At 33.7% G+C, this 24,017-nt stretch overlaps 3 protein-coding genes and 1 pseudogene across 31 annotated transcripts; 1 reads left to right on the top strand and 3 right to left on the bottom strand.

Annotated features, from left to right (window-relative positions):
• Positions 1-2,015: 2,015 nt before the first annotated feature.
• On the bottom strand, positions 2,016-4,330 carry LOC114181233 (receptor-like protein EIX2). The gene has a single exon (XM_085672343.1). The coding sequence runs from the start codon at positions 4,203-4,205 to the stop codon at positions 2,097-2,099; it is 2,109 nt and encodes a 702-aa protein (XP_085528469.1). The 5' UTR covers positions 4,206-4,330; the 3' UTR covers positions 2,016-2,096.
• Positions 4,331-4,875: 545 nt separating this feature from the next.
• LOC146887241 (uncharacterized) lies at positions 4,876-15,582 on the bottom strand. 29 transcript variants are annotated; one of them, XM_085672346.1, is made up of 9 exons: positions 13,543-14,622; positions 13,397-13,445; positions 11,895-12,022; positions 7,120-7,469; positions 6,964-7,031; positions 6,028-6,067; positions 5,698-5,928; positions 5,337-5,413; positions 4,876-5,111 (listed from the first exon to the last, which is right to left on the bottom strand). In XM_085672346.1, the coding sequence occupies exons 4-9, from the start codon at positions 7,317-7,319 to the stop codon at positions 5,101-5,103; spliced, it is 627 nt and encodes a 208-aa protein (XP_085528472.1). In that variant the 5' UTR covers positions 7,320-7,469; positions 11,895-12,022; positions 13,397-13,445; positions 13,543-14,622; the 3' UTR covers positions 4,876-5,100. The 29 variants fall into 29 exon arrangements, 4 of the variants coding, with proteins under 4 accessions (XP_085528472.1, XP_085528473.1, XP_085528474.1 ...); XM_085672347.1 differs by having other exon boundaries at positions 6,964-7,028; positions 13,543-14,621; XM_085672348.1 differs by having other exon boundaries at positions 5,698-5,890; positions 6,964-7,469; positions 13,543-14,621.
• LOC146887242 (uncharacterized) lies at positions 8,401-11,888 on the bottom strand. Its single transcript, XM_085672342.1, has 2 exons — positions 8,860-11,888; positions 8,401-8,829 (listed from the first exon to the last, which is right to left on the bottom strand). The coding sequence occupies exons 1-2, from the start codon at positions 11,091-11,093 to the stop codon at positions 8,517-8,519; spliced, it is 2,547 nt and encodes an 848-aa protein (XP_085528468.1). The 5' UTR covers positions 11,094-11,888; the 3' UTR covers positions 8,401-8,516.
• Positions 15,583-20,130: 4,548 nt separating the features above from the next.
• LOC114180839 (uncharacterized) lies at positions 20,131-22,406 on the top strand (annotated as a pseudogene).
• The last annotated feature ends 1,611 nt before the right edge of the window (positions 22,407-24,017 follow it).

The raw sequence follows: 24,017 nt of genomic DNA, 5'->3' as shown, positions 1-24,017 counted from the left end.
TGTAAGATGCTTTGGTGTACGACAAGTACAATTCAAATGGCCTTTACTATCGTAATGATAATATATACTTTCATCTTATTTATCAATATTTTCATGTGTTTCTTTTCCCTTTTTCACACTATTGTGCCACCTTTGGTGACAAAATGTGTCTTTGAAATTTCCTTCATAACCATGTCCATAATCAATATTACGATCATGAAAATATAAATAAAATGTTGCTGCATTCACTTTTGGGAATGGAGCAGAACCAATTAGACAGATTTCATGATTTTCTATCAAAAGCTCAGTGCTTTGTTCAATCATACAAAGACATGAAATAAATTCATAATATTTATTGCTGCATTCACTTCTGGGAATGAAGCATACTGAATGAATCTCATGATTTTTCATCAAAAGTTTCACTGCTTTGTTCAATCATACAAAGGCATGAAATAAATTTATAATATTTATTGTTGCGTTCACTTCTAGGAATGGAACAGATTGGATGGATCTGATGATTTTTCATCAAAAGCTTCATTGCTTTGTTCAGCCATACAAAGACATGAAATAAATTTATAATATTTATTGTTGCATTCACTTATGGGAATGGAACAAATTGGATAGATCTGATGATTTTTCATCAAACGCTTCATTACTGTGTTCAGCAATACAAAGGCATGAAATAAATTCATAATATATTTATTGTTGCATTCAATTCTGGGAATGAAGCAGATTGGATGGATCTCATAATTTTTTATCAAAAGCCTCATTACTTTGTTCAGTCATACAAAGACATGAAATAAATTCGTAATACTTGTTTATTTGTGAAATCTCTTGTCACAATATTGTTCTCGTAGGAACAAATTAGTTGCTCAGATGCTTTATTTCCTTTTTTAATGGTATCACCAAGACTCATTGGATCTAAATGTATTTCAACATTTAATATCCAATATAATTAATAAGTAATTCTTCCTTATAATATCAAAGGTCACAAATTCAAATTTTACAATGTTTCGCATATTTAGAACTAGTACATAAAATAATAATAATAATCACCATGATAATAAAAATAATAATAAGACGGAGAAGAAAATTGATAAAGTCAAACAATTCTTATCCGAAGAATAAAAATATAAGATAAAATTGTAAATGAAGAAATTTTTAAAAAGAGTTTGGATTGAGACACGCAGAACATTTTTCTTGAAGAGAAAAAAGAAAACTTCCATTAGCCCTCAATTGGTTGAAGCATCGTGCGATCACGTATTATAAATAAAGCTAATAATAGAGAGAAAGAATAATAGAGAATAGAAGGAAGAATATAGAGAATGAGAGAATAGGGAGCAATTTCTATGTCTTATTATTGATAGGAAGAGTCCTATTTATAGATACAACATTTAATTCATAAAGGAAACAAATCAACTAGTTAATACAAATATTTACATAAAGAGTAATGAATCATATGAGTATCAATCTCAATCATATGAGTAAATGTATCAAATCAATAGACAATCATTAATTCATACCATTAACTTTTTAAACACTTTAAAAAACTATTTATTGTCTTCTTTTTGTTTATTTGGTTTTTAAAAAGGAAACAATTTTGAGAAACGAGAATTGTAATTGTTATTTCAGAGACCTTAAAGTGAGTAAAGAAAGCACTACACTTTAGTTTACATACATGATGACCTTATAAATAATAGGAAAATTATACTTTGATTTCGATTTTTTTTTTTACTTTCATTTTATTCTCTAACATGGCTTAACATGAGCTATTGATTCTTTAAGAAAAGTAGTAATACATTAGTCAATAACACACATTAAACCATGTTAAGAAATAAAGGATATGATTCGAAAAATGGAAGTTATAGTATAATTGTCCTAAATAATATTTGTAGTGGCACTTAAATGAATGAAAAATTTAAGGGCATGGGAAATAAATTAGGATGTGCGAAATTATGATGTTAAATACATGAAAATTGTATGGAAATAAAGAAAAGCATGCTAAAATGAACTATTAATGAAGAGCTACAATAATATTATCTCGTAACCTTTTGCTGTATTCAGTGCTTTACAGAACATCTTTATTTTTTAATACTAATATTTGTCTGATAAATTGTTCAACAACTAGAACTTCTGAATATCATGAATCCAATTACCACCCAAAAACTTATAATGAATCCAAATGGCATGCTGATATAAAATTCACGGTTGAAAAAGGAATAATTATCCTCGTGAATTTTATTTTTTTTCTCTTCTGGTGATAATTCGAAATTACACAATTTATCAAGTGGTGGTCCACAAAGATGGAGATTATCTTCATAGCTTGAAGCATTGAAACTTTGTAATTGTGTGCCCTGAGGAATTTCACCAACTAAATGATTATGTGATAAATCTAACATACTGAGTCGATCAATTTGAGTAAGACTCATTGGAATTGAACCAGCCAGTTGATTTCTTGAAATGTCCAAAAATTCAAGTGATGTAAGTTTACCAATATTTGAAGGAATTTTTCCACTCAAATTGTTTCTTGACAAATTCAATGAAACCAATTCAATTAAAATCTCAAATTCTTTTGGAATTTCTCCTGAAAAGTAGTTGCTCGAGAGATCAATGCTTTTTAAAAGTAGCAATCCATTATTCTTAAACATATGTTCTGAGCCTTTCCACGTCAAGAATGTATTCAAATCATAATATTGAGGACCTTCAAAACGTGCAGTCTCAACTTCATACCAATGGCCTCTTTCTGAAGATGGATTTTGAGTCATTAAAGTAAATTTTTTTATGCATTTAGGAATTAGTCCAGACAATTTGTTTAGTGAGAGATCTAAGAGTTGAATATTTCTTAGGAAACAAATCTGCAATGGTAAGTTTCCTTGGAAATGATTCTTTCTTAAACTTAAATATTGCAAGTTTCCTAATTCACTTCCAATCCATGCCGGGATAATTCCGGATAAATTATTTTCTGCAATATCTATCATCACTAAATTTGTACAATTCCTTAAGGAGAAAGGAATGTTATCTGTTAAGTTATTATTTCTCAAAAACAAAGCTTGAAGATTAAGGAGGGATCCCATTGAAGTAGGAATCTTTCCTAACAATTGATTTTGACTCAAATCCAAAAATGATAATAACTTGAAATTGTTCCAACAATCAGGAATTTGTCCAGATAAGTTATTATTTGAAAGATCTAACTGGTATAATATTCCAATTGGATTACCCACACATAAAAATGAAAAAGAGTCTGAAAACTTATTCTTGGATAAATCAAGTAATATGGAACTTCTAAGAAATGGGGGAATAGGGCCTTCAAATTGATTTGATCCCAAAATTATAGAAGAATAAGGATTCTTTGTTGGAAAATATGGGATTGTACCATATAAACTATTGGATGAAATATTCAATGAAATCCATTTTCGCAATGCTAATTTAGTCCAAAACCACTTTGGAACCTTATCTGATATTCCAGCATTTGAAATGTCCAAATCCATAAATTCGTTTTGTGTGTATAACCAATTGGGGAATGTTGGACCAAGGATGCACGATTGGAGTCTTACATTCCTTAACTGAAAAGGTGGAACCCAGTTTGGAGAAAATGTCAAGGCTAATAAAGAGTTTCCAGATAAGTCTAATGAATTTAACTTTGACATATTAGAAAACGGGTAATCACTTAGCACACCCTTGAAGGAGTTTGATTGCAGATATAGTTCTTCTAAATGATGTGGAAATTGAATATCATTAGAAAACTCTCCATTTAACTTGTTTCCAGCTAGATTTAAATCTTTTAAAGATGAGAAAATAGATAAGTCAGGTAATGTACCATTGATTTGATTCATGGCTAGACTTAAGATTTCCAATGAATTTCTAGTACATCCAGATAAGTGGTGAACTATTACCGGAAACTCTTCACTTAAGCTATTTTTTGATAAGTCCAACAACCGCAAAGCACATGCATTGCCAAATGATTTTGGAATTCCACCTTCTAGATTGTTTGCTTGAATTGAGAGAGACTCCAACTTAGATGGCAATTGGTTACCTTCTGGTATCTCTCCACTTAATTGATTTCGTGAAAGATCCAATATTTTCAGGGTTGAAAATCCTTGAAGGTCAGGAAATGTACCATTGATATTATTTCCATCCAACTTCAAATCTTGTAGCACGTTTTTAGCACATCCAGACAAGTTTTGAAATATCAATGCAAACTCTCCACTCAATCTATTAGAGGACATGTCCAATGAGCGTAAGGTGCATGTATTTCCAAATGACTTTGGAATTTCACCTTCTAAAGAGTTGAATGGGAGTGACAATGACTCCAATCGAGATGGTAATATGCCTTCAGGTATCTTCCCAGATAATTGATTACTAGAAAGATCCACTACAAAAAAAAAGCTAAATTGTGGAGGTTTTAATTTCGTTTAGTGGGGGTTTTTACCCTCCACAAAATAATTTGTAGAGGTTTTTCAAACCTCCATAGTTAGGTTCCCCACAAGTTATTTGTGGAGGTTTTCTATAACCCCTGGTATCATGTTTATATTGTGGAAGTTTTTTAATGGAGGGTTATAACCTCTCCTATTCATGACTAATATTTTGTAGAGGTTTAAAACCTCCTTTATTTCCATAAACCTATTTGATTCCAAAATTCCTATTTTTCATTTTTTTTGTGGGGGTTAATACCCTCCTCAATTTGAGGATTATACTGTAAAAATTTTAACCTGTTTCGTTTGTATTATTTAATTTGTAGATTTAATACTGTATTTTTCTTGCATTATTCAAATCTCATAAAAAAACAATATTTTGTTTGTAATTAGAATTTCCTATTATACTTGACAATGTATGTCATCATTTGAGGTACTTATATTTTTACATCAACAATATTTTTTGTAAACTTCAATCAAATACTTCAACCAAAGTGCTCAAATATATATCATTAGAACTTTTGATTCTCAAAATCAACATATTAACATAAAAGCAATTTAAATTGAAACAATTACAACTTAATCCATACTTATTCAAAGTTCATAACACACTAAAATAGTTTCATCCTAAAAAACATCATCAACACCCTAAATGTTGCTACCACCAGATGATCCTCTTGTACCCATAGAAGACTCGGGCTCATTTGCATCACCGGTTTGCTGAAATTATAAAAGATAAATATTTATGAGAAACGCTTCACCTTTGGCATGGCTACATATATTTATGAGAAACCAAAAGTGAATCACAACAATGAAAACTAGATATAAAGAATGCATGGGGATTATCATACAAAACAGTGACCATAATTCTTTAATATGTATGAAGTTCTAAATCAAGGAAATTAGATAGTATTTAGAAAAATCAAATCCAAGGGTGAGACTTGCCTGCAGCTTGATCACTTTCAGCATGGGGGAACACAACAGGAAAACCAAGTGAAATCCAAGGGTGAGTACCCTCAAACCTATTTACATGCAATGAATTTGTCATTACAAAAGTACACATATAATAGAAACAAAATGCGTGCGAATAATTATCACCCTACTATAATCCATGAGTGCGAATAATTAGTCTGCATGTTACAAGGTATAATATAAACAGAATGCTGCTTTGGATAGAATAGAAACAGAATATAGAGAACAGTTAACACAGTTGAGGAGAGATGCATAAAGCAAGACAGGGAGGAAAAAATGAATCATAAAGTTATTAATATCATTATGCAGAGAGGTTTAGATTACACTGACTTACAGAATTTGCAACTGTGAGAGACGGCCAATACAGCAAGGTATGGCACCTTTCAACGAGTTACTGGATAAATTCCAGATAATAACACTCAGTGGAAAGCCAATAAAAGGTGCAGAACCAAATGGAAATGGTGCTGCAATTTGTCCACTCCAGGGATATCTCTTTGGAACAACTATTGAACTGTCTGAAACAACTGCTGCAGCAAAGAAAGAACACAAGACTTCACTTGGGGAGCTGTTTCAAAGAAGCAAATCAGCTTAGGAGAATTTCAGTGCAAAATGTGAAAAGGAGGAAAAAAGAACTGAGAAGGAATTGGACAAATCTGCCATGAACCTGATGAAAGAAAAGCTGAAAAAAAGAATGCTCCATGTTTCTGCAGAAACAAAGCTGAATAAGGTAAGCAACTAACAAGCCATAACTTGCCAACAGGGAGTACTGAATCTGGCATTTTTAATATTATTGTTTATTTTAGTTGCCTAAGTTTGTTGTGTGGAAATATTTCAGGTGCATTTGGCTCTGGTAAAAGCATAGCAGAGGTAATAATAACTAGTTCATATGACATTATTTTCCTCTCCTTTTACAACCATGTTTGAGGATTGAGGTTTTTCTGATTACTAATGGTAAATACTAGCAAGGGAGATGATTTTAGGAATTAAATCTATGTTTCAATCTTTTAGGTTCCTACTAAGATGCATAGATCTGACATGTAGCAGAATTCTACAACCAGTGTCTTGCAATTAATTTGAAGCAGGCTTTGTCTATAAAATGCATGGATCTTTGGTCTCTAATTTTAATTGAAACTGTATATACATTGACATTATTAGTTCCATAGATTCATAATTCAGAAGTCATGAAGACCCATAGAATTGCATAGATGATTGTTTTCTTATTTCCATAAGTTCTGTTTGAGACTCTCTCATACCCACTTAGACAAAACTATCTTATTTCTGTACTGTGATAATTATAATTTCAGTTTTCTCAGTATATGGAGATAATTTGACATGAGAGAGTATTTTAACTGTGATATAATGAGTCAATGGAATTCTCAAACACCCCCAACTAATTAATAGCCCTGCATCTCTGTTCAATGCCACTTGATTCTCGAAATATGCTTCTCATGCCAAACACAACTTGCAATTCTGTAAAATCATGTTTAAGGAACTTGCACACAAAAACCTACGAGACCATAAGAACTATCATATCTCTCTAGTATGCATTTGAGCCTACTCTTTACTCGATGTTGATGCAACAGAGGAAAGCAAGACTTACCAGTACAACCAGGGGTTCTGATGTTTCTGATATTACGAGGTGTTTCTGATAATATGGTTTGAACACTTCTGACATAAAAGATAAGAATGATGGAGTGACCTATGCATAAACTAGTGATTCAAAGTACATAATGGGAAATGTTCATTGCCTAATCACCTATTATCTCTTAGGTCCAAAACAAATGCATTAACATTATTGCTCCTTAATGTATTGATTGCTTCTTTGATAGCACCTGCAGGGAGGCACATCCACCAGAAAGTAAGGAAAAGATAGATACATAAACTTTTTACATCATCAAAGAAAACAAAGAACCAATTATGGAAATGACAAACAATTATCAATATATTCGATAACATAAATCATACTTAATGAAGTGCAAGAAACTGTATATAAGTTATAACCTGTGAAGAGAACCAGAGAAGAAAGAGAACTAGAGAAGAAAGAGAATCAGAGAATAAAGAGTACACTTTTTATTATAGGTTCTTTATATATATGTCCTTCCTAACCTGAAATTGACAAGAGGAAGCAACATTAAAAAATCAAACATGAGTCAAGTATACATGCATTGAAAATAACTTTGAATATAAAAAATCATTACCTTTAAGAAAAAATTTATTACTAATTACTTTTTCAACTCATACATTTGAGTCAGGGATATCACCATCTAAATGGTTTGTAGCCAATTGCACATATTCATTGTCATTACTATAAAATTTCTCTAGCTCTTGATCTTGGTATGGCTCATTTTCATATACCTCTTCTACTATTTCTCCCATTTCATACAAATCTCTTGGCTTTAAATGCACAACAACACTCCATCCTTTATTGACCACATCATCTACATAATATACCATTTGTGCTTGAGATGCCAAAATATAAGGTTCATGTTCTTCACGATCTCCAATATGAATTAGTCTATCAAAGTTAACACAATTAAAATTCCACTGATCCTTTTTATATCCTCTTTCTCGTGTAGTATCTGCCCACTTACACTTGAAAAGAACAACTTTGAATTGACCATAATAATTAAGCTCAATGATATCCTCCAACTTTCCATAATAGGATAAGTCTACTTGCCTTAAGTTCCTGTCAACACTGCTTGATACACAAGCTGTATTAGATGTTAAAAACACACCACTATTTTGTGTTCTCAATCCCTCATCTCGATTCAATGTTCGAAATTTAAACCCATTGATGTTGTACGCAGTAAATCTGTTAGCATTTTCCAATGGACCTCGTGCTAGAAACTTTAAGTCATTAGACATTGTATTTGTTGTTTCTGGATTCATAATCTAAATAAAGAAGTTATGTTAGCCATAATTGAAAGAAAACATAGTAAATAACAGAAAGTGTACTATTTGATAACCCACCCGCCTTTGAAACCAATCAACAAACTCTTTAAACACTCTAGTTTCGATCTCAGTGGTTGAAGGTCGTCTTCCCCTTGAACTTCTTTTTATTAGTTGTCTAAATTCACTACATATATAATCAAACAACATGACTAATATAATTTAATTAGTTTAAATACAAATCACACACTTAATGTAGATTACTCACTCAACAAATGGTGTGACTATTGCACAATTTAAAAGCACATATCGATGGGCTTGTAGTTTTTGCATCTGAGTTAAAGTAAAATTCGAGGAACCTCCTACTGGCTTCCCACCTTGTGGGAAGATAGATGACAGAAAAGGCTCATTATCACCTGTTTTATCACAAACACGTCTTGGTCTATTGAACCTTGTCTCTATATCTTCAATGTATCTAGAACAAAAGGTAAGAGACTCTTCAGCTAAGTATCCCTCAGCTATAGAACCTTCTGGTTTTGCCTTGTTTCGTACAAAGGTCTTTAAATGACCTAATTCCCTATAATAATGAGAAAGTACTAAGCATTACCTTTCTATAGGATACATATATCGATAATGAACTGGACCTCCAAGTTTTGCTTCCTCCACCAGATGGACAGTTAAATGAACCATAACTGTGAAGAATGATGGTGGGAATAACATCTCTAAGTGGCAAAGTGTTAGCACAATGCGATCTTGAAGCATTTCAAGTTCTTGTGGATTTAAACTTTTACTACAAAGGACTTTAAAAAATGAGCAAAACTCCACCAAGGTTGCAGTGACATGGTTTGGTAACAAATTACGTATTGCCAGCGGTAGTAATTGCTCCATAATAATATGGCAATCGTGACTTTTTAGCCCAGATATCTTTTGATGCACCTCATCAACACATCTAGAAATGTTACTTGAGTAACCATCCGGTACTATAACATTTTTCAAAGTTTTGAGAAACAACTTTTTGGTATCACGAGTTAGTGAAAACAAAGCAAGGTGATATCTTCCATTATCATCTGGCCAAAGATCCTCTCTTATGCCCATTTCCTTTAAATCTTTCCTAGCATTTACATTGTCTTTGGATTTAGGCTTTTCATTTAACAAAGTATACACCAAATTGTCAAATACATTTTTTTCAATATGCATGAAATCTAAATTATGGCGTAACAAATTAGACTCCCAATACGGAAGTTCAAAGAAAATGCTTCTTTTTTTCCATTGTTTAACTTCTTCTCTAGATCTTTTTCCTCTACCATCCAAAATTACTCCTCTCCCAAATGTAACATTAATATTTTCAACTTGCCTAAAAATGTCAGATCCTGATAATTTTAGTGGTGGATTCCTTGTTTCAGTGCTTCCATCAAAGCGAACACGATTCAATCTAAATCTATGGTTTCTACTCAAAAAGCGACGATGCCCCATAAAACACCACTTCTTACTATAAGGAAGACGACAAGGTTTTGCATCAAAGTTACAAGTAGGGCAAGCTAAACCTGTGTGTGTGTTCCAACCAGATAAAATGCCTAGGCCAGGAAAGTCACTAATTGTCCACATAAGAGCTACTCGCATCCTAAAAGTTTCATTCAATGAAGAATCAAAGGTCTCCACACCATCATTCCATAGCTCACGTAACTCATCCACAAGGGGTTGTAAGTACACATCAATATTATTTCCTGGCATTTGCTTGCCTGGAATGATCATGGATAGGATCAATGAAGTGTGCTTCATACATATCCATGGTGGAAGATTGTATGGAATTAAAAACACTGGCCAAATACTATAAGTAGAACTCATAGTACCAAAAGGATTAAAACCATCACTAGCAAGGCCTAAACGAACATTTCGAGGATCAGAAGCAAACTCAGGATGCAATAAACTAAATGTTTTCCATGCCTCACCATCCCTTGGATGCCTTATGAACCCATCCTTGTTCTCTAAAGAATGCCATCTCATATGCTCTGCAGTCTTAGAACACATAAACAATCTTTGCAATCTTGGTTTCAATGGAAAGTAACGCAAAACTTTTGCAGGTTGCTTTTTTTTCTTATTTGGGTTCCATCTAGATGTACCGCAATGTTTGCATGTTTGCAAATCTTTTTCATCATCTCTTAAATATAACATACAATCATTCGGACATGCATCTATTTTGGTATAGTTAAGACCAAGTTTGTTGATGGTTTTCTTAGCCTCATAAAAAGAAAGAGGCAAGTTTGCTTCATTAAATGCATCTTTTAACAAATCTAGGATCATAGTCATTGCCTTGTCACTTAATCCACACAAAACCTTGATGTGATATAATTTGATTACAAACTCTAATTTTGTGTACTTGCTCCCGTCACACAATGTTTGATTTCCATCATTGAGAAACTCAATAAACTCATTATGATCCTCCTTTGGCCTTTCATTCAAAACATCATCTACACCCAATGGTTGTGTTCTGCCTAGATTAGTACTTTCTTGCCTATAGTGCCCAAATGCTTCATTGATCATTGTTTCCATTGGATTTTCATAATGAAATGCCTCTTGTATATCATCTTCATTACTAGAAATATCTTCTATTTGTTTCTCACCATGAAGATTCCATATAACATAATTTTTGGGAAATGCTTTTAAAATCAAGTGCTCCTCAACTACGCCTCTAGTTTGCCATTTCATAAACCCACATTTGGGACATGGGCATTTAATTGTATCTCCAACAGCCCCATTTTCAAAAGCAAAATCTAAGAATTTTTTTAAACCAATTGAGTATTCAATTGTATTCCGAGGTTTAACAATCCAAGATTTATCCATTGAAATAGATACCTAAACAAAATGACAATGAGTATTTTATAAAATACACAAACACTTATAAAACATAGAAGAATATAAGAAATATGGTTCACCAATAACTAAATAAGAAATATGGTAAATTAATGTGCTCTAAAATTGAAAGGAGAAACTAATAAAGATACACATAATGTATTATAAAAAGACTATTCAAAAAAGTAAATTATATTTGATTAATTCGTTAGGAAATGTTCGACACACTTTTTTTTATGATTGGAGTGATGCATGTGTAAGTATATATAATATGGTGGATAATTATTACTATATCATGCTGCTTAATCTCAAAGGCTATTATTTTCAGAAATGATTTTAATTTAGTAAATGATATGATGATGAGTGAATATTAATAATATTATATATGTATTGCTGACATGTACGCATATTATATAAGTATCATTTACAATTGCTGACATATATATATTAATCAATTAATTAGTGTTAAAAGATGATAAAAGCGTTTCCAAACTTTATCAGCATATTCAAGCTTAGCAAATAGTTCAATCAAATAGCAAAAGGCTTCGTGTTGTATGATACAACGTCTAGATAAATTCAACTCATTAGTAACAAAATTCATTACAATTGGACCAGTTGAAAACTAATGCTTTTTCAATTCTTACAGTTTGGACTACATTTCGACTTGCTTTTTCAAAATGCTTCGTGTTGGTGTTGATGAATTGCTTGTAGGCCGTCACACTATCGTAAAATTATGTAATTTTAATTTTTTATTATTAATAATTTAGTAAAGGCCTAATACTTGGTTATTACCTGCAGCGATGTATCTCCTTCTTCAAAGACCAACAACGCTCCTTCAACAGCTTAACAATGCTAAACCGCAGCAACCACTAACCAACCTTCTCCAAGGACGAATCACCATTCTTTTCTTATTTCCCTAGCTGACAAAGAGTTAAGGATGAAACTGGAATTAAGTAAAATGATATGGTGCAGGAAGAAAAATGGTAGGCTACATGAAATAATTGTCAATTCTGGAACAAGTGATTTCAATCCACATTTCATGTGGATATAGAATCCCATTCCATCATTTTTGTTTTTGACCACAACCATATTTGAAAAAAAAAAGAAGATCCAAATCACCTTTTGTCATGAAAATTTTTAATTATAAGAATTAAGCAAGAACAAAGGAACACAAATCAGATAGAATCTTACAGGAAATATCATTTACTAAGATATGAATTGAATGTGGATCCTTAGTCGCTACATATGAAAGTGAAACCCTTAGCTCTTACAATTATATTCATACAATTATTTCTACACATGTATTGAACAACTCTCACTCATATTTAACACGTCTAAAAGTACAGGGTGTCTAACGTGTCAAATAATTCAACGCTGATTCCATAAATTTTGAATTACACTGTCCACATAGATCCACTTTTGACTTCAAAATCTGTAATAGACATGGTGAAAAATAACTGATTGTATATGTATGTACGATGCATTGATTCTAAGTACATGCACTAGAAAATCTTTGATATTTATGGGGAAAAAATGGAAAGTTAATTGTCTTTTACTTTTGTATATGATATTTGCTTGAAATAGGTAACAGAAGGAAATAGCAGCTACAGAGAGGAATCTGTCATGGAGAGAAGTAGCAGAGCGGATGAAAAGAAAATAGGAGGAGCGAAAGTTGCAAGCCTCTTGCTAGGTACTGAACAAATGATCGATTAATTCACTTTTCAATTTTCAAGAAATAGTTTCAAATATAACTTTTACAGTTGTTAGTAGAAGGGTCAATAAATCCATTGTATATGATAATCCGTGACTGAATGCACTTTTGGTTTGTTGTCAGTGAATCAAGCACTAGCTACACTAGCCTTCTTTGGAGTGGGAGTGAACTTGGTTCTGTTCCTAACCAGAGTTCTTGGACAAGACAATGTGAGTGCTGCTAATAATGTCAGTAAGTGGATAGGAACTGTTTACATGTTCTCATTGATCGGAGCATTTCTGAGTGATTCATATTGGGGACGATACTTAACCTGCACGGTGTTTCAGCTTGTTTTCGTTCTGGTATTTTACTCTTAGTCTTTTATTTTTACATTTTTATAAACAACGTTATCAACTCTTCTACCATCTGAATTTTTGAATTCAACAGAGTACTTGCTATTTTCAATACCAAATAAAGAAATTGTGAGCATCATTAAACATAATGAAGAAGTTCAATTCACTTTATCTTCTTCTTTTATTCACATAAAATAGCCAACAGAGGAAAATTAACCTTAATGTTATCTACTAGAGAAGTGAATAACTACCAGGATAGGAAATGGAGGCAGCACCCTTCGATAGCAATGTCCGAATCGCCTGTTAAAGAAAAAACAAAACATAACATCCAACACTTCTACCTCACACAGTAAACATAAAATCTTAACCAGGAACATAAAAGGTATGGACAAGGAACCTCTAGAGATGGCGCGACGACAGAAAGGGGAAACAGAGACAACGCGACTGAGATGAAGCGAAGAAGACAACGCCGACGGAGATGGCGCGACGGCGTGACGGAGATGGCGCGACGGCGTGACGGTGATGGCGCGACGAAGATAGGAGGGCGCGACGGAGATGGGACGGCGCGACGGAGATCGCTGCACGCGATGGTTGGCTTAGGTTTTCGATTGGTGGAGGCTACGACACAGAACTTAGGTTTTCGATTGGTTTTTGAAAATTTCATTCTAATTTTTCTGATTTGGGAGGAACACGTGTCTTTGCTCGAAGAAAAATGTATTGCAATTTGCGGAGGTTATAAACCTCCTCAAAAAAAATAAAAAACCTCCTCTGCTATCAACTTTTAAAAAATTTATCATAATCAGCTCATATGATCTCTATTTGTTCTCTATTTGTGGAGGTCTTTTTAACCTCCGTAAAATGACCTATGCTATATAACTTTTTTTTTGTAGTGATCTAACGTTTTCAAAGTTGTGAATGTGGAGAAATCTGGGAAAGAACCATAGATTTGGCAAAATGCCAGATCCAATTCCTGTAGTGAATATCTAGCACATGAACTAGGCAAATTACGAAGAATTGATGAAAGACCTTGGTTCAAATTGTTTCCACCCATGTCTAAAGAATTTAAGGTGCATATATTCATGAAAGATTGGAAAACTTCAACCTTGAATCTGTTAGAGTAGAGGTTAAGGTGCTCAAGTGATTTCATTACCAAACCAAAGTGATTTGGTACAGAACCCTCCAAGAGATTACTACTAAGGTCAAGCTCAACAAGGCTGGGAGTGAAGTTTGACACCCACTGAAATATCATTGGTGATATGAAAGTGTTTTGGGAAAGATCAAGGACTGAGAGGGAAGTAGAAATATTGAATTCAGATGGCCTCAACGAAAGGAAAAAATGATCAGAAAGGCTACAATCTTGTAAACTCAGTTCTTTTAATTTTGGTAGCTTACCAATCATTTGGATCCAACTATGAGAACTATTAAGATTTGATATTTTGAATATGTAAAGATGAGTTAAAGAAATGAGATTAGATAACCACTGACCTCCATCACCAATTTTGAGACCACCATTTCCAATATAGAGTTCGTGTAAGTCTGAAAGGTTTCCAAGCTGACTTGGTATATTCCCTTGCAAACCATTGACAATGAGATCAAGATATTGTAACTGAGAGAGATTTCCCAGTTGAATTGGTATATTCCCTTCCAAATCATTGCCGCCGAGATCAAGATGCTGCAACTGAAAGAGGTTTCCAAGTTGACGAGGGATTGAACCCTCCAGATAATTATTAGCAAGATTTAAGTATTTTAAATGAGAAAGAGAGCCAAATTGGATCGGAATTTTTCCGTCAAAACCACATGATGAAAGATCGAGGTATCTCAAGTTGGTAAGAGAGCCAAGAAACTGTGGAATATTAGTGTCTGGAAAAGAATTGGAACTGAGGTTCAAATACTGTAATTGTCGCAACTCCATCAACGACTTGTGGATCTCTCCACTGATAAAACGTCGTGACTCAAATTCAATGTAAAAATTGAAAGTAATTTCTTCATGAACTTCTCCATGCAGATCGAGCATTAGAATATGGCCGGTGAGGTTGCTGCAGCGAATTCCCTCCCACTGGCAACAGTCGGGAGTGGTCCATGAAGAGAGCATGCCATAGCGATCTACAATGGCAGCCTTGAATCGGAGAAGTGCTTCCCTCTCTCTTTCTATGCATCTTACTTTTTCTTCTTCACCATAAACAACCTGCGACACCAAACACACCATAAACATCATGAATTTGAGACCAACTGGATTCCTCATTGTCACAAAGGAAGGTATTTGAACAAACACACTCAATATGGCACTGTGAGTTTAGCTCTGTCTATAACCATATATATAACACTTCATCCATCCCTAACTCACCAAACAAAGTACCATAGAAGTGGAGACGACGACTTCAGTCTCTAATTACAAAATTAAAAAAAATTAAAATAAAAAAAGGCGACTTTTCTTACGAAACAATTCATCACCTCACGAATCTTAATTCCTTATTTTGTTCGAAAGAATAAAAATGCAATTATAGCATAGCAGCATACATATTTTTCTTAAGTGAAATCGATAAATATTTTTTATTATTACATGATTGCAAGTATTCTAAAACAAAACAGACTAAATAGAAGCTTGAAAACTTATTTATCATGACCATAAATCAATTTATCTTTTCCAGATCAAATTAATTTTTTTATGTTTAAAATATTAGATAAGAGTATGTGTGATCTTTTAAATTTAACAAATAAAATATTTATTTTTTATTCAAATTTGTTGTAAATATATTGTTGAATTGTCTTCCACGTTAGGTTAAACAGTGATTGTGGAATTCTATAAAGTGGCATGGTCCCTCCTTATACGACTTTGTAAGAACAAAACAAAAAAAACAATTATGCCAATGCAAAAAAGTCTAAAATTGATATTTCATACGTCTTGTATAAACAAAATGGTAAGCACCTATTATTCATCGCTCTTTATGTGGAGTTGTTGATTATTGTAGAAAATATTTTTAAAATCATATTTGAAATTATTTAAAAATAAATTGACGATAAAAAATATTTATATTAATTAATGATATGCATAAAAATTAAATTCATTTGCAATAGTTTTAAATTTATTTTCATCTTATTTTGTTTGGCATATTATACATATTCAGTTCTTGTTGACAATAGTACACAAAGTAGATAAAGTATTTTTTTCATTATATAATTTTAAACAATAAAAATGTTAAAACAAAAAAGGTTACGCGTAAAAGAAAAGAAGCAGAAAGTAGTCGATGTTTTGGGGAAGACTTGGAAAAGTATACGTCAACCCTTATCAGAAATAACTTATGGCTAATATTAAAAGCTATTAATACATCGATAGGAAAATGTAACTAAAATTCAATAAATTTGAATAATCAAATTTTAGAATAAAAAAGAAAAACTATGGCTGCATTGAGAAACTAGGTAAGTAAAGGTAGTAAAATTTAGGGTTAAATATATTTTTGGTCCTTTAACTTTCAGTGAATTTTGGAATTAGTTTATTTCGAAGCTTTAGACCAATTTAGTCCTTCATCTTTCGAAATACGTGAATTTAATCATTTTAATCAAATTTTGTTAAATTTATTCAATGTTTCGTATGTATTTCAGGATTGTATTTGAGTTGTTTATACTATTTGACACATTTTTACTTTAATGTTAAATCAAATACTATTATGAAACGCACTTAAAATGTCAAATAAATTTAACAAAATTTGATTGAAAAGACTGAATTTACATATTTCGAAAGATTGAGAACTAAATTGCTCTAAAGTTTTGAAATGGACTAATTCAAAAATTCACTTAAAGTGAAGGGATAAAAACATATTTAACCCAAAAATTTATATACATGTTTGTGATTGGAATTGAATAGGTTGATGTGCATAGTATGAGGAATTGGTGTGACAATTGGTTTTTGATAATGGTTGAATTGGTTTAAATATGATGGTTGGTTTGTGAAAGATGGTGGTAATATATGAATTGATTGTATAATTAGTGAATCTGGTTAATTATGTATCAAATTGGTTAATTGAGATTTTCATAGCTTAATTTGAGGGAAACTAATAATATGCATTTGATAGAAGAGAAGAGTAAATTATTTCTCAAAAGACTGAATTGGATCTTATTTATATAGGTAACATTCTATTTTTTGCATTAGCGTTGGATGACTCCTCGGTATCGTTAGACTGTAACGAGTCCCACATCGGGGAGGTCACCTCAAAGGGGAGGTCTTATAAGGACTTGGACTCTCGCACTTCAATAGCTAGCTTTTGGGGTGTGGTTCTGCCAAGGACTTATACTCATTACAAATGGTGCTTTCATTGAGAGCCGGCCAACCGGTGGTTGTAGACCCGCCGGGGATAGACCCACCGGGGAGTGGTGGTGAGGCCCGTCGTGGTGGTGAGAGCGGCCGGGACGTCGACTTTCATAAGGGGTGATAATGTAATGAGTCCTATATCGGGTAGGTCACCTCAAAGGGGAGGCCTTATAAGGACTTGGGCTCTCCCACTTCAATAGCTAGCTTTTGGGATGTGGTTCTCCCAAGAACTTATACTCATTACATAGACACTCACTGAAAATTCACTGAAAATTTAATTATAGTGTTCAAATATTCAGAGGTTTGAGTGACAGGTGCCAACCATGGACCATCGGGCACTACTGTGGATTTAAATCCAGGAGCTCCAGTGGCCTCGGGGCTAGGCACTAGGCTTAAGTCATTGGGCACTGGTGTAGGGGTGCTGGAACAGAACTCTCTGTTTTGTTCATATCGGACGAAGCCAGTTGTTGTTGGACGAGAAAGAAATTGGCAGGTTGATATGTTACGATGAAAATATGATATTTTTGTTAGTGACGTTGATTGATTGTACTATGGTTTAAATGTTGGAATATAATGACTTGCACTTCGTCAAGATGGATGCTACTAAAATATTTAGGAATTTTTGCATATTTTCTAAACATATTTGTTTCTTATCATATAAAAATATATGGAAGGTAAAACTTTCATTTATTACATCAGATAAATAGTCCTACTTTAAAATTTATTTAATAATAAAAACATATAAATAAATTTAGTAATTAAAATTGTTTACAAAAATACATCTAACAAAAGATTTTTTTTCCAATGCAAACCCTTACTCCTCACGGCTATGCATCTATAACATTATTTGCAACCTCATTTATTTATGTATAACACAAGTCATACCAAAAAAATCACAACCATAAATATATAAGGGTGAACTAACTTAACAAAACATCATAATTAACATAAGTTATATAAACAATAAAATTATTACAACACAATACTCAAAAGCCTTTATTATTAAATCATTTATTTTATCAAATATCACTGAATCAATAACAATAATTGTTGTATCATCCAGCAACAACAAATCTAAGTGTAAACTCAAAAGGTTCAATCATCCACATGACTCTCTCACCTCTAAAACTGAACCAACTCTTCCTTCCTATTCCCCAAGAGTCTTCAGACCTGTTCCTCCTCGAGTCTTACAGGCAAAGTCAAACATCGATACAACTACGTCAAGTCCATCACTCCTTGTTGCTCTCCATAGACTATAGTCAGAGTCCTCAAGATCAACTTCCAAATCCCCCTCAATGTCAGCTCCTAGAGCCCCCTTAGGGTTATCTCCTAGAACCCCCTCAGGGTCAGCTCCCAGAGCCCCCTCAGGGTCAGCTCCCAGAGTTCCCTCACATTTTATCCTTAAGGTCAGCTCCTAGAGTCCCCTCACTTTTTATCCTCAAGGTCAACTCCCAGAGCCCCCTCATTGTTTATCCTCCGGATCAGCTCCCAAAGCCCTCTCACCTCTTGTTGAGACACACTCTTCTTGCACAACATCACACATTCCATTCCATAATATTCATTATCAACCATCCTCATAAATTATATTCTCATCATTAAAATATGACATTAGATATACCTTTTAGACTACGCTTAGCACCTCTAACTTGGCACACAACTGCACCAAAATTTCAAAGCAAATTTATCATCATAATCTAAAACACAACAATAGTGAGTGGCATAATTCTCAAACTACATACCTATAATTGACAATCAAAATGGTCAAATAAAAAAATAATATGTTCCGGATGAAGTTTCAAAATATTAACTCAATCCAATGGTTAATTGATTAGGAAACTCAATTTTATAAAAACTATGCAGATCAGAAAAATATATAATCTCCAAGCAACCGGTGTATCTCGCCCAAGGACAAGAACCTCCCGCCCAAAAAAAATATACCCGAGAACTCAAATTTCAAGTCGTTCCGTTAACATATAACCCCATCCAACGATAAAACGAAGATAGAACCTACACTGGAATTTATCTATAAATGTTCTTAGCTTCTTTTTCTCTTAACTATTCACCCATAAACTGTTATTTCTCACTTCTTCTACATATTATATCCAATGTAGTAAGTATCGTACGATTTACGATATGAATCATACGATACAGCCCATCCCCGATACGAATCGTTAGATGTATCATTTTTACTCTCGAATCATAAACGTATCGTACGATACAAGTGCGAATCGTAAGAATCATGATTTGATTCGCGATACAAAATTACCCCCAAATTAAGACCCTAAATTTTCCCCTCGCCAATTTACCCCCAATTTAAAACCCTAAATTCCCCCCCCCCCTTTATTTTATTCACATTGAAACTCTCTATCTTCGAAACATATTAACATTAGCGAACGAAGTTGTTCTCGACCTCTCGACTTTCGTTCTCGACCTCTCGACTTTCGACTTTTGCTTGCACTGTGGTGGTCGCACGGTGGTCGCGAGGTGGTGGTTGTGTTTTGTCTCGCGAACGCCTCTTTTTGTCTTTTGTTTGTGTGTGTGCGGTGGTTTTGTGGTGGTCGTGCGGTGGTTGCGCAATGGTTGCATTTTTGTCTCGCAAACTCCTCTATTCATCTTTTGTTCGTGTGTGTGGTGGTTATGTGGTGGTCGTGCGTGGTTCTGTGGTGGTGCGGTGGTTATGGGCAGGGAGGTTGTTTTCACATTTCTGGGTACGGGATTTTTCATTTATGTAGTTGCTGAACTTCAAACATGAGTAAGTCGAAAAGGGAGGTCGACATTACTTGGAATTACTGTGATAGTCTTCCACCAAATAGGCTACAGGTTAAATGCAAGTTTTGTTCTCACACTTGTTGGGGTGATATAGCAAGAATGAAACAACACCTTGTTGGAACAAAAAAATATGTCATTCCATGTTATAGTGTACCTGACGATGTGAAAGAAATATTTGTGAAGATGCTAAAAGGTAAAGAAAAAAAGACAGAGGATGGCAGCTTTGATTGTGGAGGAGACTTATCAAGAGATGTGACAAAGGGAAAAAAATGATCTTCAATAAATGACAATCAATGCATCATATAAAAATAGAGAAGATGTAATTAGAGAAATTTACAACTGTATTTATGGCAATGCATTGCCATTTAACCTTGTAAGGAACCCTCTTTTTATACAAATGTTGAAGGCTGTTGTAGAATATGGTAAAGGATTAAAACCTCCTTCTTATCATGAGGTAAGGGTTTCATATTTGAAAAAAGTTGTGGATAATGTTAAACAAGGTCTAGAAAAGTATAAAACTGATTGGGAAAAATGGGGATGTACATTGATGTGTGATGGATGAACGGATGGTAAAGGAAGATCATTGACTAATTTTCTTGTTAACAGTCCAAGTGGGACTTTTTTTTGAAATCTATTGATACTAGTGATGTCATTAAAGATGGGAAGAAAATGTTTGAGTTCTTAGACAGCATGGTAGAGGAAATTGGAGAGGACCATGTTGTCCAAGTAGTTACTGATGGAGCTTCTAACCTTGTGGCAGCTGGAAGAATGTTAATTGAAAAAAAAAACCAAATTCTTTTGTTCCCCATGTGCATCACACTGCCTTGATTTGGTTCTTGAAGATATTAGAGAGCTTCTAGTATTTTACAACACTATTAGCAATGCAAAGAAAATCACCACTTACATATATATGCATACGTGAGTTCTTAATTTGTATAGAAGCTACTCTAATGGAAGAGAATTAGCAAGACCAGTTGTCACACAATTTGCTACTTCTTATCTCACATTAAATTGTATTAAGCAACAAAAGAATGCTCTTAGATCAATGTTTGCTTCAAAGGAATGGGCTACTAGTCCACATGCTAATAAAAGTGAGGGTAAGCAAGTTATGAATTTGGTGTTGAGTGATGGTAGATTTTGGAGATCAATCACCTATTGCTTAAAATGTGTGATTCCACTCGTAAAAGTGTTGAGGCTTGTAGATGGTGATGCAAAACCAGCTATGCCATACATTTATGAAGCAATGGATAGAGCAAAGGAGCAAATTGCTGAAAATTTCCAAAAGATAGAAACAAGGTATAAAAAAGTGTGGAAGATTATTGACACTAGGTGGAATTTGCAACTACATAGGCCTCTCCATGCCTATTATCTCAATCATAGGTAATACATATTTCACCTAAATTTTTCCTACCAAGTACCTCTATTTTCGTTCTTCTCATGTCATCAATTTATTTTTGTTGTGTTAGATATCACTATGACAAAAATTTCAATATGGATAGGGAGGTCTTGATTGGTTTATATGAAACATTTGAAAGAATGGTTTTGGATGTTAGCACAAGAGTTACAATTGATCAACAACTTGAAAAGTTCAAGGGAGCTAAGGGGCTTTTTGGAATGCACATGGCAATAGCTACTAGAAACAAGAAACAACCTAGTAATGAAATTACTCTCATTACCACTTTTATACGATTTATAATTTTTAATTACATTAAATTATAATTCAATACTTCTTTATTTTGATAGCTCTTTGATGGGAGAGTTATGGAGGAAAAGGTAAAGAGTTACAAAAGATAGCCATGAAAATTTTGAGTCTCACATGTAGTGCAACAGAGTGTGAAAGGAATTGAAGCACCTTTGACCAAGTCCATACTAAGAGAAGAAATAGATTGGAACAACAAAGACTAAATGCTCTTGTCTATGTAAAGTACAATCTCCAACTTGAGTTGAGACAAAAGAGTAGAGAAGAGAAGGGGGAAACTTATGATCCCATATGTTTGTCGGATATTGAATCAGATGATGAATGGATTACAGAAAAAGAAAATCCTTGTTTGCCTATTGATTCGTCATGGATGGATATACATGAGTGCTTTGATGATGAAGAGGGAGCTCCAAACAAAAAAAAAAGGAAGAAAGGTAATTATTTATATTCACAAGTTGAAATTTGAATGTCAACAAACTGGAACTAAACTTTATTTTTTTTTCTTTTGCTGATATAGGGCCAAGAAACTTAAATGCCAAGACCAATAAAAAAGGAAAATCCATAGTGTGAGATGAGGAGGAATTTGAAGACATTAATGAAAGGGAAAGAACATTCACTAGAAGATGAAGATGACTTAAGTGATGTAGATCTTGGAGATAATGATGATGAAATATGAATGATTTAGACTAGAATGTTTTTTTTAGGTTCTTTAGAATACAAGCAACAACAACACTTATTTTTTGGATGGCTATAATGCAATACTTGTTTAGTAGCATATAGTCATAGTTAAAGAAATCTTAGGTAGCAACCACGATGTTTTTTGAAGGCTGTGTTGCTGAAATTGTGAATCTATGTGGTAAATATAGATATATACAACCACTTTATTTGACTATGAGGTTGTTTTGTTATTAATTGTCTCTAGGGATGGGCAAAAAATATAATTTTCTTGATCCAATCTACTTTTGCTCCATTCCAATCCATTTATAATCCATTTTATTAAAAATCCAATCCATTTAAAATCCATTTAATGGATCTGAATTTCAATCTAATCTACATTTTATATATTTTATGGATTGGATATCCATTTTATAAATCAAGATTTTTAAATGTGGATAATCTAAAAAATCCAATCAAAATTTTCAATTTAAATTTTTAGTTGGGTTAGACTAAAGGTTGAGATAGACTGTGCTAAATTCAGACTTGGACGGGCCTTGCTCGACAACCTATACGGATCGGGCAGGCCCGACAACCATAAGAGGTTGGGCGGGCCTAAAGATATGAACGAACTAGGCGGGCTCGACAAACCGAACGAGTCGATCGGGCCCAACGGGGAAGGCGGGCCCAAAGACCTGATGAGTCAGGTGGACCCGAAGACCCGAATGAGCAAGGCAGGTTCGAAGATCCGAACGGGCCAAGCGGGCTCGAAGACCCGAACGGGCCAAGCGGGCCCGATGACTCGGATGAGCCTGACGACCTACACGGGCCTTACAACCCTGATGGCACGACGACACGAATGGGCGCATCGACCTGGACGGGCATTACGACCTGGACATGCCCTACGACCCAGACGGTCTCGACGTCCCAGACGGGCCCTTCAAAATGAGGATGAGTTTAGATAATACCAACGAGGGCAAATTTATTTGCCATCTCTACTTTGAATGAATCACCTGCATTAGTATATCGACTCTATTTATTCCTAGAATCTAAAAGCAGGAGGAGAATTAGTTGGGCTACAATTTGGAACTAGTTCCCACTCAATCCCAAGCCAATGAAATAGGACAAGTAATTAGTTGATCCAACAACAAGCATAAACTAATTGAGAGAAATGTAATGAAAACATACTTTGATAAATAAAACAACACCAATACAATACTACAAGAAAAGTCTCATTAACAACCAATTTTAGTGGCCAAAAGTTGTTAGTTATTATAATGACCAATTTAGATACCAATTTACAAAATAAAAAAATTATTGGTTACTAAAATAGTTACTATTATGAAAAAAAACTATAATTGGTCGCTAAATTAGTCACTAATGAATTAAAGACTAATTTAGAAATCAATTCCTTTGGTAGAAAAAAACCTTGATAGCTAATGTT

The sequence above is a fragment of the Vigna unguiculata genome, chromosome 4 (assembly GCF_037176805.1).
Source record: "Vigna unguiculata cultivar grain cowpea cultivar isolate G323 ecotype 2 chromosome 4, ASM3717680v1, whole genome shotgun sequence".
Lineage (NCBI taxonomy): Eukaryota > Viridiplantae > Streptophyta > Magnoliopsida > Fabales > Fabaceae > Vigna > Vigna unguiculata.
Note: the sequence above shows the minus strand (reverse complement) of the source record. Positions and strands in the feature narration are given on the sequence as shown.